The sequence below is a fragment of the Heloderma suspectum genome, chromosome 5 (assembly GCF_057233095.1).
Source record: "Heloderma suspectum isolate Gila_16-S chromosome 5, 16-S_ref, whole genome shotgun sequence".
Taxonomy (NCBI): Eukaryota; Metazoa; Chordata; class Lepidosauria; order Squamata; family Helodermatidae; genus Heloderma; species Heloderma suspectum.
In genome coordinates, this window is record NC_139462.1 from 218,492,066 (window position 1) to 218,511,629 (window position 19,564).

Consider the following 19,564-nt stretch of genomic DNA (forward strand, 5'->3'; position numbering starts at 1 on the left):
GGCACTTGAGGTGATTTTTCAGGAAGTACAGTCATTCCTCAGTGCCGCCCTCCTCCCAACAGCACCATACCATCAAGGCTCATGGCTTCTGCAACTGAATCCCCTACTACTGGGTGATGCCAACTCAAATGTACAACCTGAGCATCCATAGGTCAGTGTTTACGCCCTGAAGTAACGTCTAAAAAATAAATCCTTGACAATACAACCTGGCCATCTTTGGATCCCAGTATGGTACATTATATGGAAAGTATCCCATGAATCCAATAAACATAGAATTATAGAGTTGGAAAGGGTCACTTAGGCCATCAAGTCCAACCCCTTGCTCAGTCCAAGAATCCAGTTTAAGGCACCCCTGACAGATGGCTGCCCAGTCTTTGCCTGAATACCTCCACTGACAGAGAGCCCATCACCTCTGTAGGAAGATGACCATTAAGAAGTTTTCCTGATGTTCAACTGAAATCTGCCTTCCTGTAACTTAAGCCCGCTATTTCATTTTCTGAAGTCTTGGACAATAGAGAACAGGTTACTGCCCTCTTCTGTGTGACATCGCTTTAGGTACTTGAAAAGTGCTATCATATCCCCCCTCAGTCCTCTCTTCTGAAGGCTTGGCATACCAGTTCCTTCAATCTTTCCTTGTAGGACTTAGTTTCTTGCTCCCTGCTCATATTTGTTGCCCTTCTCTGAATTCATTCCAATTTATCTGAATCCTTCTTAAAGTGTAGTGTTGAGAACTGGACACAGTGTTCAAGGTGAGGTCTGATTAGCACAGAGTACAGTGGAACTCTTACTTCCTGTGATTTAAAATCTATACTTCTATTGATGCAACCTAAAACTAGATTTGCCTTTTTTGCAGCCACATCACACCACACATGATGATATACATATTCTATTCTTTTAATAAACTTTCAGATTTTGCTGATTAGCAGATTATACATATCTAAAATTTAAATATTCTTCCAAAAAATATGTGACCAATGTGTAACGATTACAAAGTTCTTAATCCAAAAATGATTCATTCTATGAAAAACATTGTCTCAGTTTAGTTCAAACTAAAGCTGTCTCATCTTTTAACACATACACATTACTTGGATTGTCTGTAAAATAAAACAATAAAGAGTTTTGTAATGTTATCTAGCTGCCCTTAGGATTAAAAAAAAGTGGTATGTTTTAATAAAAAAAATCTGCAGTAATTATTATGACTATCAGTAATTCCTCCCAGAAGGAATGGCAGAGCAATTAATTAGATAAGCATCTTTAAGGAAAAATAATCCTATTATAGGTCTATAGAAATCTACTCACATATTTTGAGAGGTACATTTTCTAGTCTCTCTATTAATTTTTGTGTAAATCTATTTTCAGTCAGAGAGGATGTGTATATATTTTAAATATCCATTAATACTTTCACATATTTATGGTTAATTTTTCTTTATGATCATTTAAGTACTGAAAGGGTACTGGAAATATGTGGTCCTACCAATCTGACAAATGAACAAGAGTCTCCAAATAGTGCCACTCTGAGCTTTGATGCTCCGTGTGAAGAAATGGTAACTAAAGTCATACAAGACTGAAAAAACTAATTTTGTGAAATTTACATATTGCAAGAATATGAATGCTAAGAGAAGTATGTGTACTCAACATCATTCACAGAAGTAAATCAATAAAGGGTAGTGAATTAGCTAAAAGAAAGAGTTGGTTAGTGTGTTGTGGAAGCCAAAAGATTGCGGGGGGGGGGGGGGGGTGTCATATCAACTTCTGATATTAAATGCTTAAAATCACCACAAAACCATAACTGATCTTTACATTTACATTAGAAATGTGCAATTTGTCTTTCAAATATTGAGCATTTAGTATGCCCTTTTTATTAAATGAGCAATCCTCCTGTTTGTATTGAAAGGCCTACAATGGACAAAGAGGTATGTGGTGTGTGTTTTTTTTTTAAAGAATCTGGCTCTTTCTTTCTTTTTTAACTCCCCACTGGAAAGACTGGTTCAACAATTTTACAATTAAACAAAATTAATTCTGCTCTCAAAAATTCATTGACCTTAAGCTTTTAACAAACAATTTTCTACCTCACAGATCACTGTCAATATTTACAAATCCTTAAAATTATATTTCACTGGCACCGCTTTTATTTGCCGTATTAATATTTCTTTGCAAATGTATGCTTATCCATATCAGAGAAGAAGAAACAGCTGCTACTCACAGGAAATCTCTGGGGTCCTACAGCAGGTCTTGGCTGGGTTGGGACTGGCAGCAAGGGCACTAAAAACAAGGAGCACACCTTTTAAATCAATTTGGTTTAGCCAGGACTCCAGGCCATTTTTATAAGCAGTCACATTAGTAGGCAGCTGCTGCCCCACTCCCCCAAACAGCTGCAGGCAGGCAAAATTTGTGAACACCATGCAACAGGGCAATTAGGATTCTGATGGCCTAGGCTGCAAAATGTAGAGTTCTCTATTGTGTAGAATTAAACAATCCATATGCAATTAAATTCCTCATTCTAAGTATTTGTTCTAAAGGCAAGCTGTCGTCTTGGTTACTGCCGAAAAGACTGAACTAAAGGCCACATTTTTACAACATTGCATCAGAGACATGCCACAACTTTCCAAAAATCCAGATGCAACACCAAAGTAAACTCAATTACACAATTACTGCTGCAATCCTAAACACACTAATTAGGGGGTAAGGCCAACTGAGCTCAATTTTACTTACTCCTAAGTAAACATGTTTAGGATTACAATGTAAATTAATTGCCTTATATTTACTTATTTTGCAAACTTTGTTACACTTCTCTAAGTATGAGGTATTCAAACAATTGGAATGATTTTCACAAGCTGGACTGACTGGAAAGAGGGAAGCCTGCAGAGAGTGAGGACAGCGTGTATGTGGGACAGGGGCTTCTGAATTAGCCCTTCTAACATTAGCTTTCAGTATATACCCTGCTCACCTGAATTATAAAAATACTTTAATGGAAATTTCTACACCGAAACGACTGTGGCAGTAGTCCTCAAGGTAGTATAATACCTAGCCTTAATATACACCTTTTCCCCCTTAAACAACAAACCCTCCCTTCCACACACACATACTCCTATGCAGAAGTGAAGGCAGAAAACAGCACTACATGCATAAGATTGATGTCTGATTTGCAGCTGTAAGGTGGGGGAAAATGCCCCAAAACAAAATAAAGTGATATGGCTGTATATCGGAACAGAGGAAGGTGCCTTAGACTGGATCCATCTAGCCCATCCATCCGACTGGGAGAAGCTCTCCAGGTTTCAGATAGGAGAACTTCCAAGCCCTGAAGATGCTGAGGATTGAACCCAGGCCTTTCTGCATGCAAAGCATATGCTTTACCACTCAGCTGCAGCCCTTCTCCAAAAATGTATTGCATCTGTGATGGAGCTAGGACAAGGAATATAGGAAGCTACCTACATCATGGCAAGTCAGCCTATTTGGCCATCTAGCCCAGTATTGTTTACTCTGCTTCCAGGGCCTCAAACAGAGGCCCTTCCCATCCCCTTTATATTTCAAATTGGAGATCCCAGGGATTGAAGTTGGGACTTTTTGCATGCAAAGCTTGTGCTCCTCCACAGAGCTATAAAGGTAAAGGGAGGACAGGAAGCTGCCTTGTAATAAGTCATCTAGCTCAATATAGTCTCCACTGACCAGCAGCAGCCTTCCGGGTTTCCTGATGGGGTCTTTCCTAGTGCTACCTGGAGAAGGCAGCGACAGAGCCCATGACCTTCAGCACTGAACATTATGTGCTCTACCACTAAGCTATGGCCTTTCTCCACTACATTTTGTACCCTAAATCTTCCAAGAAAAGCTCACCTTGTACAGGCGTTACTACAGTCCCTTTGAAGTGTGGGTTTATGTGTATGTTTTTTGGCTGCTGGGATGTCACTGAAGGAGGAGTCATCAGTATTCTTGGTGTTTCTAGCTGGGGTGGCATATGAATCCCTTGAGGGGGAGGGGGTGGTGTATGATGCTGAGGGGGAATGGGTAGCAGACCCTGTAACTGTTGTTGCTGCTGCTGCTGGAAGAGATTCCTAATGGGCTGTTGATGACGAAAGATCCTGTCTGAATGCGTCTGAAATGAAAAAACAGAAAATCATATTTGCTTGATATTGAATTACCTTCAAACAGAGATGCACAATCTTTTCAGCCCCAGGGCTGCCTGTGATACTAGCTCAGGGGTTGCACCAGACACACATGCTCCTGATCCTGATAGGTCTTTCCTCGCTGCTAGCAGTGGTGGGAAATTAGTGATCTGTATGAGCATCTCTGAGGGAGGGAGAGTACAGGCAGCAGAATATGGCGGGGGAGGGCGGGTCAGGGCATACTTTGGGGATGTAGTAAAGGCCTTGGAGGGCTTCATGCACCTCCTGGATCGTGCACCCCTGCCTTAAATGTTTAAAAATACTACTACCCCACAGAACACAGGAGGCACCCCCTGACAATACTTATATGGCATTAAAGCAATTCATACAGGATAGATTTTGACAGGCCTATGAGCCGTAACAGCAAAATAGAACCTCTATGTCCAGAGACAGTATGTCTCCAAATTCCAGTTTGGGGGGAGGAGGGGGGGCAAACAGAAAAGGAGATATATTGCCTTCAAGCAGGACACTGCTAGGATATGGCTGGCAGTAACTAGAACCAGTATGCTGCGCTGGATGTAGTCTTGGGTCTAAACCTGCAGGACTCCTCTAAAGGCATCGAAGTTCAGGGTTCCAATTCTAGCAGTGGCTCCCATTAGAATTAAGGTGCCTAGAATGACCCTCCTGCTGTAAAGAAGCCATTCTCTCACTTACAAATGTTACTGCTTCAAACACACCCAGACACATATCACTTCTAGAACAGAGAACTACAGAGGTTTTCTGCGCTAAGTGGCAAACCTCTTCAGAAATTGTGGGAGGTTTCAAAAGTAGGTTTTGAAAGTTGGCCCTTGACTATACCTAAAATAGCTCTCAAGATTATGGCCCGGATCTCCCAAGTTTAAAGTGGGCACCAACCCCAACCACCACAGCATTTAGGGTACCGTAACAGCTGTCTGGGTTGCCAGCAGTGCAGGCCTGTGATCCTTCATTCTTCCCCTTTCACTGTTGTCTCTTCTTTGTTCTCCCATCCCACGACACATTAAAGGCCCTCCTCGCCTTCCTCCTCTTCTCGAGCCATAACGTCCCTGCTTCAGTTGCCTTTCCCTCTCTTCAAATTCAAGTAATGCTGCTTTGGCTTCTGCAGAAAGTTCTATTAGATGAAAGAAATGGGAGGATTTAGTTATTTACCAGAAGGATTAGAAGGCTAATGAACTGATAACATTTTCACTGCAGCCACAATAGAACTGAACAGCCCAACCCCAACTTGATAATATGCCACGTACATTAAGATGATCCATTAATGTTTAACGCAGTAATCTGATTGTATCCTTTTTAACTGGCAAATGGGAATTCATAGTAAAAGTTTGGTGAGAATATTTTATTTTTTCAAGACCAGTCACTTAGTTTTTAAAGACAGATTTTCCTCATCAGTTTAAAACTAAATTTGACTTTCGGAACATAAGCATTTGTATAACAGATCGTTACTACTTCAAGATCTATATACAGAACTATTTTAAATCTTTCCATCTCTCACAACATTATAGCACACATGGAGGCCAGAACTTCTGATATAATAGCCACTCTGACAAGACAATAGCCACTATTACCTTGTCGTATTTCATTAAACATATCAATAAAAGGTACCCTTTAAATAATGTGAAAAACACTGGGCAATATCCAATGGTGTCATTCCGCAATACCACTAGTGGAGCTCCGCTGAATCTTTCCATTGTGCAAGCGGTTGTGCATTATGCTTGCACAACTCATTGTGCAACCGCTTGCACAACAGGTTGCACAAGTTTAATATGCAACTGACGGCAAAAGAGGTTGTGCAACCATTTGCGCAACTACGCTTGTGCAAATGTAACTTTAATTGGTTTCTCCTCTTGTGCATAGTTCGAAAACTAGTTTCTGCTAGTGCAACATAATTTGCACTACCAGAATGACACAGTTGGAAACTACCTCTAAATTCCCTAAACAGGAGACTGAAAACTGTATATCAAATGCATGGAAAAGAAGCTAGGTATAGTTGAAATGCACCTTGTAACTAAACCCATTGCCACTTCCTGGATCAGTACCAATAACCACCTCTACTTATTTTAGATTTAGATATCACCTCTATGTTTCCCATCCAGTTAAAAGACAGAATTGTCTATCAGCAAAACAAACATTTGTTAGTTACATTTCTAGGCAGGAGAATCATGGAGTGACAAAATGCATACCTTTGAAAAACAAGTATGTGCAAGTAGTTTTAAATAAAGTGTTTAAACACACAGTGGTATGGGCCCACTGTAGGCCCAGACACAGCAAGCAGACCTATGCTGGGTCTGTAGCATGTCTCCAGAGAAAAGTTCTACAAGTGTATGGAAAAGCAATTTCTCTGGCTCTTTGGCAGAAGCCAGGAAAAACGTGAAACCTCTAACCTGCAATGGACAGTAGAGGATACAATTAAACCAGTCAGGCCTTTGACATAATGAAGTTATACAGCTAGCATTATTTAGTAGTACCATTTTTACCTGAATAAACACCTCCATTTTACCACGTTAGGAAAAAAATACAACAATTCAAGCATGCCTCCTGTAATCACAAATGTAGCACACAATGGAGTTGCAGTTTAAGTTTTGGTTTCATTTTCAAGTTGTTATCAAAAGCTGTAGGGCGTGTGTATGTGTTTCAAAGTTGTCATATATGGTTGTCAAATAAAGCAAAATCGCTTCAGGGGTGAGCAACCGCAGGGGCCATCTGGTCTGTTGGACAGAGGGGAGTAGATCAGACTGGGAGACGCTGTAATGCAGTGGCTCTGGTCCTTCTTGGAGGGGCAATCTCAAAAGATAATGCTGGGGGATTCCTGTTTAATGCTGTGGCCATTGGCCTGTGCTGTCCCTCGGGATTCCATCTTATCCCCCATGCTATTTAATATATATATGAAATCGCTGGGAGAATTCCGGAGTTTAGGGGTTCGGAGCCACCAGTATGCTGATGACACCCAACTCTGTCCTTTCCACCTAAATCCAAGGAAGCCGTTCTGATTCTAAATCAGCGCCTGATGCCAGTAATGGACTGGGTGAGGGCAAACAAATTGAAGCAAATTCAATCCGAACAAGACGGAGGTATTCCTAGTCAGTCGAAAGGTAGCTCAGTGAACAGGGATTCAATCTGTGCTGGATGGGGTACACTCCCTGCAAAAACTCGAGCTCGCAGCTTGGGTGTACTTTTGGAATCAGCCTTGGACTCAGTGCCTGGGTCTCGGTAGTGGCCAGGAGTGTGTTTGCATAGCTGAAGCTAGTGTGCCAACTGCGCTCATTCCTAGAGATGTCGGATCTGGTCACGGTCACACATGCCTTCGTTGCATCCTGCTTGGACTACTGTAATGCATGGGGCTGCCTTCAAAAACTGTTCAGAAACTTCAGCTGATCCAGAATGCTGCAGCTAGGCTGTTGACCAGAGCCAGTTACAGGGAGCACGCGACTCCCTTGTTACAGAAGGTTCACTGGTTCCGGGCTGAATTCAAAGTGCTGGTTATTACCTATAAAGCCCTAAATGGCTTGGGACCAGGCTACTTAAAAGACCGCCTTCTCCCATATGAGCCTGCCTGGTCCTTAAAGACCTTTTAGAGAGGCTCTTCTTTCAAGACTGCGACCAACAGAGGCGCATTTGATAGTAACTCAAGAGAGCGCCATTTCGGTGGCCGCTACTAGGCTGTGGAGCTCCCTCCCAAGTAAGGGTAGGTTCATTCTCTCTGCCCTCTTTCCGACAGGAGGCAAAGACCACATTATTCAAGAAGGCCTTTAGCCTTTAAGTAGGTCTGTGGGTTGGGTGCTCTTTTTATTCTGAATTGTTATGCTTTTTGTTGTATTTTAATGTGCTTTATTGTTTTAATCTATTTTAAATCGTTTTTGTAAGCTGTCTTGAGTGCCATTTTTTGGTAGAAACGCAGGGTATAAATAAAATAAAATAAATAGTAAGAGTCAGAGTAATGCTAACATTCAATTTCTGAACACTTGCTTCTCCTCCCCCACACTGCATACACAAAATGCAGACATGTATGTATGGGTAATTCTTTCTTGCAGTTTTTACCTGAAAACATCTTTCCTTATTTTGGAGAAAGGAGGCTTGTCATCATGTCTATAGCACTATTTGCTTCATGATAGCTTTTTCTTTATGCAGTAGAACTGGGAAAAGCTGGTATTTACTAACATGCTGTCCAAAACTATCTTTATTAGCAAACTGACAACCTTGTTAGGCTATTCTATTACTGTTGTCTTTTGTATTTTACAGCCTTGTCAAAGGAAGCACAAACTGCTCCAAAAGATACTTTAAACTCAGAACTGCTACACCCATGCAAGATGACAGCAGAAGAGTGCCCAATTTTAATAGCAAGAAGGGCAAGCAGTTGAGTGCAGAAAGCTCCATGCACCTGCTACTTACCTCCCCCTGAACCTCCCCATCAAGCACTTCTCGCCCAGCCAAGACCACACCTGAGAAAAGTGCCTGGTGAGACAGACTACAAGAAGGTCAGCCATACAGGAGTTGCTGACAACACCTGGTGCACCCCTTTTTCTGTTAAAATCAGAACCCCACTTTCTGTGACCTGGTTCGCACATAATGATAAATCATGGTTTACTTAACCATGGTTTGTTGAAACGTGGCTGATTACATGCAAACCTAGAACTATCAGTTAACTATGGGTCGTTAACCACAAACAACCCATGAAAAGAACCTATGGTTTGTTGTTTGGTTGTGAATTGTGAGTTTTTAAAACCATGGACTGTCGCTATGTGCGAACCCAGAATCGTGGATTGTTCATGGGTTGTTTCTCCAGGCTGCAGAGGCAGTGGGCAAGAGCATTCAAAAAACCAAACCTCTGTACATGCCAGTACTGCAGTGACGCAAAGGCATTTGGGATACAGGGAGAGAGCGGGTAAAGGAGAGAAACAAACAACCCAGGAACTGAGAAAACAAACCATACTTTGTTCAATCACCTGCCAGACAAACCCTGGGTCAGGCAAATGAACCATCGGTTAGCGTTGTGAGTGGGATAGCTCCATGTTCCTCAGATCCATTCAGTTTGGGTTTCTTTTCCGACCAATCCCAAGGAATCAAGGAATGTTACAATGCACCCCTTTTCTGAAGTAGGATGTCAGTGTATGGGTGCTGAGATACCAAACTGGTAGGGGTCCAAGATAGGAGACAGTCCTGTTCTAGTATGGGATTGGCAGATCTTGAACAAAGCTTCCGAAGGACCCCCACTGCATTTAACCCCGAATGCTGCTAATGAGAGCTGCTGCCTTCAAGCCACTTGCAATCCTCAGAAACAGTCCACATGTGCTAGCTCACATCTGCTAGGGCAGGGAAACAATTACTTCAGAGATGAAGGGAGATTAAGCCCTCTCTTTGCCTCTGAAAAAATGAGAGTGGAGGGGGGATTGGGCTCAAAGGAAGCTATCTTGAGTTCAACCCCCACTCCATTTTTTGTTGGCAGGGGGAGGTTTGGTTTTTTGAAAAACTAATTTGTTCCTTGCTTTCCACCCATAATTCCTTATTCGAGCTTGTCTCAGATTATCCTCAAGTCATCTTTCACTGAAATATGCACATCTGCCCAAGAGTGTTAATTTACTCGATATATTTATGTCCAGCTTCTCCTACACTTCAGGAAGCTCACAACCCTGAAAACAGGTACCTGTAAAACCTATACAGAATATTAAAGCAGCATATTGTCAGACATCATTGTCCAAAAGGCCTTCCAAAAAGTCCTCCCAAATGCCCTCAGAAATGTTCTCCAACAGATTTCTTCTGGGAAGCTATTCTGGAAGTCTGAAGCCATCACTGAAAAGGCCCTGATTCATGCAGAAGCCAACTTTACTTCCTGGTACACAATGGGAACATAACGCAGACCATCTGATGAAGACCTTAACTGGCGGGGGGGGGGGCGGGGGGGAGCATATGGGAAGAGGTAGTCTATTCTCAGATAAGTACAGATTTAAACCTAGTTCTTTTCACTTTCAAATCCTTTTTCTGAAAGGAGAAGAGCACTGTACCCAACATGAAGTCCCTCTCTCATAAGTTGTCATAAGTTGTCATAAATTGTCTCATAAATTGTCATAAGTTGATCATAAGTAGTGATCCACTGAACATGTAGGGTGCTTTTCACCTGCCCTTCCTATTTCAGAGTGCACATGGTCCCAAAAATTGCCCTGAAGATCAGGGGACCCAGTGTTGTAGTATTCCATGAGGTGTTTTCCCACCACTGAGAAAGGGATGGGTGGATGCGAATCAGTAAGGCCTTCTTTCCTCATAATGCACATGTCTCTTTGGATCCTGGTCCCTATAAAAGCTCTATTTTATATTCATGCAATTTTATCTACCTTCCTTAAAAAACACTTCCATGCCAAGAGATTTCACTTTTCATCTGCAAAAGCAGCATTTAGAGATGCCTCTGCTCCATTCATGAGGAAAAATGTTTAACATATTTTTGCCAGCACAGACCCAATCTTGACTGCAGAATTCTTTCACACACAGCTAATGCAGTGAATCAGCAATTATTTTTCTAGTGCCTCCAAGTGTCAAGATTAATTTTGCTACCCTTGGTAATAAAATGGTTTCAAACGACATCTTTAATCAGCAAGTAAGAATGCTTCCCTCCAATAGAGACAAGCTGTCAACGAAAGGTCACCCAAAAGTGACAGGATGGAAATTACGTTTGTAATTTCAACTGAAATATTAATTTCTCTTTTAAGTGTTTTCTCAACTTACGTCTAGATTTTAAAGTAAAGAAACGTAGCTATACAACCAAGTTCCATTTCTATACCCATAATTCCTATTAAGAGCAATCAATCCTGAAAGAAAGTAATATTTATTATGCCAGTTCTACTACATCTTTTACTCCTATTAGGTCGATTCCTAATAGACATCAATTATTGCAGATCTCTTAACAGCTCCAGTTCCATGACAATGGCTTATCACAGAAAAACTTGGCCCTAAGTTACAAAATTAACTGCAAGACTTGCATAAAATAACGCATTTGAATTTTTTTTGCAAACTGCTAATAAGATACAAGTTTTTTGTTTTTATTGGCTATCATATTTTCATTCCATAGTTTACTATAGCATGGGAATATACATCAATTAATTCATTTCATATAGATTTCTAAGAATTCTCATAACATCTGCTTTTCAGATTAGAGGCCATACACAGAACTGGCTTTTGCATGCTGGGGATGTTTCTAGGCACAACGAATTTCTGTTGGTGGAATTAGCAAGGATCTCCTTAAACTGAGCTTCTCTAGCTGATCTCTGCCTAGATAGCAGCCGCCCAAATGTTCCATTATAGCAGGGGTGAACAACTTGTGGCCCTCCAGATGTTTTGGCCTACAACTCCCAAACAGCATGGTCAATGGTCAGGGATTATGAGAGTTGTAGGCAAAAACACCTGGAGGGCCACACGTTGCCCACCCCTGCATTATAAAGACCTTTTTTTAATCTACCTGTTTTCTTAGCTTTTCAGTGTTCTGGTTTAAAACCTTGATAAGCCTAAAGGTGCAATCCTATGCATGTTTAGACAGACAAAGGTGTACAACTCCCAGCATTCCACAGCCAGCCGTGCTGGCTGGGGCATACTGGGAGTTGTAGGCTTTTTTTCTGTCTAAACATGCCTGGGATTGTGCCCTAAATGTCTTAAGAGCAGCCATTCCTAGAATACGTCAGAGTACAAATCCCGTCATCCCCAAACAGCAATGCCATTGGGTGAGCTGGCTGGGGATGATGGGATATGTAATCTAATACATCTGGCATGCACCAGGTTGGGATAGGCTCGCTTAGAACCTGGGTACTCAAAATGTTAACTTCTCCTGTACGTGCTTGTACTGTGCACTCTGTTCAACATCATGCAACAGTTATCACCACTAGGAGGAAGAGTAGGCAGCCCAATTGCATTTTTTTACTTAGTCCCCCCAAAAAATTGCACAACAGACATTAGACCAAAAAAGGAACAAAGTACGTGATAAATTAAACCTGGGTAATTCTGAACTAGGTATCTGAATAGTTTAGATTCCTAGAAATCTGAAATTATTCAGCCCAACGCAATACTGGTGTCTACAAATGTAATGCTAGCACCTATGCATCTGAAATGAGTTTTTGAAACATGTTTCATGCCCTAGCTATAACATTATATTTATTTATTGAAAAAATTTCTTGACCGCCTTTCAGGACAGAAGCCCTCCCAAGGTGGTTCACAGCAACAAAATACCTAAAAACAGTTAAAATATTAAAAGCAATAAAAACAAACACAATAAAATAGCAATGAAAACAATAAAAGTCGACAATAAAACCAGCAACAGCAATAACAACAACAAGAGCAGTCATATCAAGGGAAGGCCAAAGTAAAATAATATGTTTTCAAGGCCTTCTTAAAAGCCTGCAATGACGGATCATGGTAGACCTCCGATAGCAACTTGTTCCAAAGGTGTAGGGCCACTGCAGAGAAGGCCCTCTCATGTGTGGTCACCCACCTAATTGCTCTCACTGGTGGGCAAATGAGAAGCGCCTCTCTTTCTGATCTTAAAGTGCAGGCAAGCTAATATGGGTGAAGGTAGTCCTTCAAGTAACTTGGTCCCAAACCTTTAAAGGTCAAAACCAGCACTTTCAATTGGACTCGGAAACATCCCAGATGATTCCATGCTTACATGCCAAGCACCCCTAATTAAGCTCTTGTGTATATTTCCTTTCTTCAGAAGCCCACTATCTTATCCCATCTTGAATATGTCTGGTGCATAGGTAGGATACAAACATTTAAAAATACAGAAAAAGCAATGACTCAGCTGGGAAACACAAAGCAGGGCAGACCCTAAGAATGTAAGAATTGCTTTACTGGATAAAACAAATGGGAAGAAGCTCCAAAAGGCTGTGCTCCTAGTATAGGTTAACCTAACATCTGAAAAAGTCAGGACCCAGAACAGGGCTTCACTGCCAGATTTCAGTGGGTATGTATGGAGGAGAGAGAATCACATAGGGAGAAGACATTCCCTGAGATGGGTACAAGTCAATACTCTTTAGGGCAGGGGGGGGGCAACTTGTGGCCCTCCAGATGTTTTGGCCTACAACTCCCAGCATCCCTCACTATTGGCTAGGCTGGCTAGAGCTGATGAGAATTGTGGTCCTCCAGATGTGTTGATCTACAAGTTGCCCGCCCCTGCTTTAGGGCTTTAAAGACCTGAATCAGCACCGTGAACTGGGTCTGAGAAAATTGTTATCTAATGTAGGTGTAATATAACTTAAGCCCATCAACAGTTGGGCTGCAATGTTCTGAACTGGCTGAAGTTTCTGGGCCATCTTCTGTCACAGCCCCATGTGGTGCGCATTACAATAACCTCATCAGGTCACTAAAGCGTGAATGAAAGTGATTAGATCTGCTTCTTCCAGCAGTGGGGACATCTGGCAAACCAAACAGAGTTAGTGAAAGCCATACCAGGCCAAAGCTGCTGCCTGGGAATCCAAGGTGGGTCCAAGAGTACCCCAAACCTGCCCCTTAGGGAAGAATGCAAGAGCCATCTAGGGCAGGCATGTCCCCAATAAATGAGTCCGCCTGCCCACCGACCCCCTGCATCTTTACGTCTTCTTTGTTTAGACTGAGGCAAAGTTTATGGACCCTCAGCCAGGTGACTGACAATCTCAGACACTGGGTTTAGGGAAGTCACCTGGATGTGACAAGGAGAAATAGGTGTGCCCCCATCATATAACAGGTACATTTCAAATAAGATGATGAAGGCCAATTCTCATATTATTCCTGAGTGCGTTTTTTAAACAGAAACACACTACAGAATTGTAGTTCATACATCACTTAGGGTCAATGGGTGAACTGTAGCACTCCTCCTAGAGGCTTGCCAGTCACCAGTCAACCCATGTCTTGAAATGCATACTTTTGTACGAGACTTCAGACAGTGATGTGCCTCACAAGGGTGCACTCATGTCTGTAATATGGGAGAGGAAATGCACCCCAGAGGCTGCTGCACCTGGGGATGTACCAGCTCACACCAGCAAATTCTCTGTGTAAACTACATCATGACTTCATATTGATCCTGAAGCTGAGAACATTTCAAAAGGAGACTTGTTTGTATGTCCTGTCTTTGAGATGACACAAGGACTGCAAATAATTTATTAGTAATGCTACCAATTCTGTCTCACTATAATGACAACATGAATCTGAGTTTTCTTCCAGGTACCATCTTTAATCAGCCAATCCTTTCAGAAAAGGGGGGCAGGGGATCTATTCCCATGCTGAGCAGACACTATGTGTCAACCTATAAGATTGTTCCACTTGTTCCAACATTAGGAATGACAAGACACATCTAGATATAACCAGAGTGTATTCTTTTACTTATGTAAAACTGAAACCAAGACTTACGGCTTATGAGCCAGACATGACTTTTCCCCACACATCTTTATATCTTTTCCTTTGAACAATTTCCCATCCTGGATGTAGTAAAGGTCTCAGCCTTAAAGGCAACATTATGAGGAATCAATCATCCAATCACTACCAAGTGAACAATAATATTTTCCCAGATTGCAGCACTGTTTCCTATTAGAATATTTTTTACAATTAGGCCTGCCTTCCTTGTACCCAGGGAAGCTTATCAAATAAAATAATTAACATGTCAGCCTAAAAGAACCCATTATTAACAATAATAAAACACAACAACATTTATTGTTGATCTAAAGACAACACTCATAAGACTGAAAATAACTGCAGTTAATAAGGAAGCCTTTAAACTTGGAAAGAAAGGCCATGTGCTCCAGAGATTGTTTCTGAGCAGGGCTGGGAAACTTATGGCCCTCCAGATGTTTGGGGTCTACAACTTCCATCGTCCTTCATCACTGGCTATTTTGGTTAGGGCTGATGGGAGTTACAGACCAAAACATTTGGAGGCTCACATGCTGCCAACTCCTGTTTTGAAGAATCTGTTTTTAAAATTTTCTGGATGAATGCGATTTATTTTCAAAACTTTATGAAATCAACACCTCCTCCTAAATTAAAAAAAGGCAGTGGGGAAGGTAACAGAGGAACAATTAACTCAGTAATTGGAGTAATTAACATGTGCTTTCAACTAATATCCAACTTTGAATTTCACATTTACATAGAGCCTTTTTGGACATAATGCTAAACTATTGTTTAGTGTCACATGACCAAGACTACATGAGCATTGTGCTTCCACACTCTCTCCTCTCCTCTCCTGGCATAGCCACAAGATCTGAAACTTTTGCTTCTACTTTTGAACTAACCAGAGTTCCACATTATGTCTAAACTCAGGAGAATTGAAGTTATTTTAAACCGTGATTAGATGAAACAAGCCAGGGTCAATAGCTTGATAGTTGAGTGGATTAATAGATTTCAAGGTATGAGGGAGTTGTGGTTAGTTTAAAACTAGAAACAAATGTGCAACCTGCTCCTCATAGTCGGGGGGGGGGGGGGAGATGATGTGTGAAAGCCCGAGGTTCACACAGGCTCGTAAGCTATCATTCAGCATTCTGACCAAAATGGTCCATTGGTGTGAAAAGGTAGAATATAACTGAAGTTGTCAAGATGAAAATTGTTGATTAACTGTTACTAAAAGCCTGTTAAAGATCAACTCAACTTGCATTAAACCTCTTTGGTCTGTGTTCTTAATGTTTAGAGTAATATTTAATTACGGTTTCATACGTTTTAACTAAAGACACAAACATTATACGGTCCTAACCATTCCCCAAACAATCTTACCCAAAGTTTCTGGAATGTTTCTTCGTTCTCTTGTTACATCTGATAGCCTAATGATTGTTCCTTCTTTCCGTTCAGTTTTGAAACGTAATCGACCAGACTCTTCATCATCTTCCTCTTCCTCATCAGACTCTTCTTTGGTTTCTTCTTGAAGCTCCAGATTTTCAATAACTGCCTGTAACACAGAAGGACATGGGTAAATTATTGGGCTGGCAGGTTTTCAATATGCTAGAATTAAAGGAAAAGTTTGCATTCTGTTTGGTGGGAAGAGGTTAATGTGTAGCAACACACATGCAACCCACTACTGCATGCAAACATCTCCAAATGGTGTCTCCTGTGTGTTAATTTCACCAGTTGATTTCTAGGTCATATAGGACACACATAATCCTTACCTACAATTCACAAGCTGTTCCATAGAGTTGTATTATATTTTTCCCTTCAGTCACCTTTCCTCCAAACCCATTTACTGAGGGCTACAACAGCCTTCTCCCAACTTGGTACCCTCCAGATGTTTTGGACTTCAACTCCTACCAGTCCCAGCCAGCGAGGCAGTCAGGTTGTTGTACTCAAAAACATCTGGAGAGCACCAGGATGGGGAGGGCTGGGTTATAATGATTCTGATTACATTAGAATGCACTGGCATTTCAAGGCACTGATGGCTCACCTTCACAGTTCTATTTATTCTACTGTTTACCATCCCATCAGCTTTTCTCCTCTTATTCCTCCCTGAAGTTACATGCAATTAGAAAACTTGGTCTGCTACAAAATAGCCGATCCAACACACATGACTTGGTTTCTAAGCCCTTTGCTGACGCCCACCACCATCTGATTAGAACACTAGAGAAATGGAATGGGGCAAATGTTTAGGATGAAATGCAAAGGCATGCACCCACAGATGAATAGCCACCTTTACATTCTACTTTACTCTCATCAGGCAGAATGACAGAGGAGGAGAGGGTAGCTCTGCTTATCACAAGGTATCTAAGCGATCAGTACATGTGGTCACAAAGAATGCAATTCTAGACTATAAAAAATTAGAACGTGATATATACACATAGGGAATTCAAGCTGATGTTCAAGGTCTTATTTGAATATTCTGTACAGTCTGTCATACTAAAAAGCTCTTAGATCACAGGACTGGAAAATCCATGAAGCTTGGAGATTCAGAATTATTTAGCCCACAGAAAGCAAGGGAGGGCACAGTTAACTCAAAGGGGGGGGGCACATAGGAAGATACACACTCAGGTGAGGTGCTCATTATTTTTATAGAACAATCCATACACATGAAGCTTCCCAGTTACCTAAGGAAATATACCAGTCAATAGCCATAAAGAGCTTAAAATTTAAAATACAGAATGGAGAAGTCAACAGAGAGTGGGGAGGGGAGAGTACAGGAAGAAATTAATGGCAGAAGATACAATTGCACATACTTAAATTTGGTTAAAGATGGAAGCAAGGATTAGGGGTTAAGCCAAAGGGCTCAAGAAAAACTACATGTGCAGGAGGCAATGTTTCAACCTCTTCCCTTTTCTCACAGATGGTGAAGTACGGCAAGTTGTATAAACTCTCAAACACTGTCCCCAACTTAGATTCCACAGGATAAGTCTCCATTTTCCATAACTACTTTGGTTCTAATGATTCTTTCTGCAAGGAACTTAAAGCGGGGGTGGGAAACCTCAGTCCCAATCCAGCCCTCCTGTGTTTCCCAGATGGCCATACCCCCTTCCCTTGGCTCTACCCCCTTTTCCCCCAACCACTGATTGTTGGGTGGTTTCCCAGCTTTTGTCATCATCCCTCCCCCATTCTAAAAAGGTAAAATGCCTCTCCTAAGACTTAGTTACTGGCATTAAGAGCTTTAAGCTAAAATATGCATGCGGGGGGGGGTGCATTTTTGGCCCCATCCACCACTGGAATGCAGCCCTTGAGAGCTTCTCCAAAACTGAATTCGACCCTCAGGCTGAAACAGGTTTCCCCACCCCTGCCATAAAGCAAGTTGAAGGCCTATATATGTCTGCATCACTATTTGTGCTATGTGTTACTGCCACATAATATATTAGACTGCTATATTTTACCTGCACTTATGGAAAGTTGAAGTGTTTGAAAATTTTGCTACACTCTTAAAGATGAACACAGCAACATTTAAGATTTACTGAAGAATGTTAAATGGATGCTTCACTAACTGTGCAATCCTATGGATGTTTACTCAGTTCTAAGTTCCACTGTATTTAATGGGGCTTACTCACTAGCAAGTGTGTTTAGGATTGCAGCCCAAGGCTCTTACAGAAACTGAGGGAGTTCCCACTGCTCCAGTTATTGTTTAGCTTTGTGTGAAAACATTACCAGGCACAACTAGTGATAAATATGTGAATGATAAACTTGGTGGTAGAAAATGTTCCTGGCAAGAGGGGAGTTATCTTCAGTGTATTAAGGCATGAGATGGTGCTTCCTCCTAGCTGGAGGATGCTGGAGATTCCAGTCTCCATTGATTGAACAATCAGGTCTTAGATTTATTCTTTTACTCGGAGCAGAAACAGTTGGAAGGATACAAGCTGGTGCCATATTAGTCATATGCTGTGTTCAGCTATTATAAGGACTAATCCATCAGGAAGACTAGAACAAGGCAAAAGCCTCAGTACCGTAAGTTTTAGTTACATTATCTTCAAGACACTTTCTAAGCCCCTGCAATTCTATTTTCAGTTGTTTACAATGTGTTATATTTTGTAATACAAGAAATGCATTGAACATACTTAATATACAATTCATAATGGGCTTGCACTACTGAGTGAACCAAGTCAAATTCTGAGAAAAACATGAACCTGGGTGATGAGCCCTTTTTTTTTAAGGTCATAAAAGCTGGGGGGGGGGGGGAGACATTGCCTGTCAAACCATCTAGCTAAAGCTAAGCTCCAACTTCCTAGTTTAAAAGAAACTGAAAACTAGGATGAAGAACCTTAAATCCAAAGGGATAATATAATCCCCTGCCTCAAATGTTGGCAGTGAAAGCTAAGAGTGGCATCTAGTCTCTTGCAGAAGAGGAAAGGAAAATAAATGCGTCAGACAAAAATGAACTTATTGCTCAGTTGATAATTGGTCTTCTCATGGACGGCTGCCCAAAGTCATTCTGAATTTCTTGTCTCTAGCTCCTGGCAAGACATCTGTTTATCCAAAGGTCTTGAAGTGTCAAATGTCAGAAAGTTTGAGGTATATAGTATACTGCATTTTTATTAAACTTTGGCCTTGCTTAAGAAGTCAACCCCCTTGCTCATGTGGCCCTTCCAAGTTTGAGGGGGATACAATACAGCTGCACCAAACCGGATTACTGAAATCTTGCCACTCAAACACAACTGAGGTATTGCCCACTGATTAGAAATTAAGCTTATTTACAAGCAGAAGGTCGATAATTTCTGTGGGGTGTAGATAATTCATTCCAAAGTTTTGAACAGCTGAATAAAATTACATAAACGGCTCTAGAGAGGGATGAACCTAGGGAGATGAGTTAATTCCACCAGAAGATGAAAGTTAAAATAAAGAAAGGATTTGATACCATTATGAACATTGATACACCAGTTGTTTTCTTTTTCAATTATGGACTGCTGCTAAAGAGTTTTCGGTCAAGGACAGCAGTTACTAGTTTAGGTTTCAGGGCCACTTTAGATGTTAAGAAAATAAGGAAGAGACACAGCGTAAACCAGCTTTCCCTAACCTGGTGTCCTTCAGAT

At 41.4% G+C, this 19,564-nt stretch overlaps 1 protein-coding gene across 6 annotated transcripts in view; it reads right to left on the minus strand.

The window, feature by feature from the left end:
- RBM33 (RNA binding motif protein 33) overlaps positions 1 to 19,564 on the minus strand; it is a 118,258-nt gene that overhangs the window by 70,387 nt on the left and 28,307 nt on the right. For 5 of the 6 annotated variants that reach the window (XM_084859319.1, XM_084859316.1, XM_084859315.1 and 2 more), the window contains exons 7-10: positions 15,849 to 16,020; positions 5,042 to 5,250; positions 3,832 to 4,090; positions 2,204 to 2,262 (exon numbers count right to left, since the gene is read on the minus strand). In XM_084859319.1, the coding sequence (XP_084715445.1) occupies positions 2,204 to 2,262; positions 3,832 to 4,090; positions 5,042 to 5,250; positions 15,849 to 16,020 (699 nt within the window). The remainder of the gene's footprint in view (positions 1 to 2,203; positions 2,263 to 3,831; positions 4,091 to 5,041; positions 5,251 to 15,848; positions 16,021 to 19,564) is intronic. The other variant, XM_084859320.1, reaches the window with a different exon arrangement.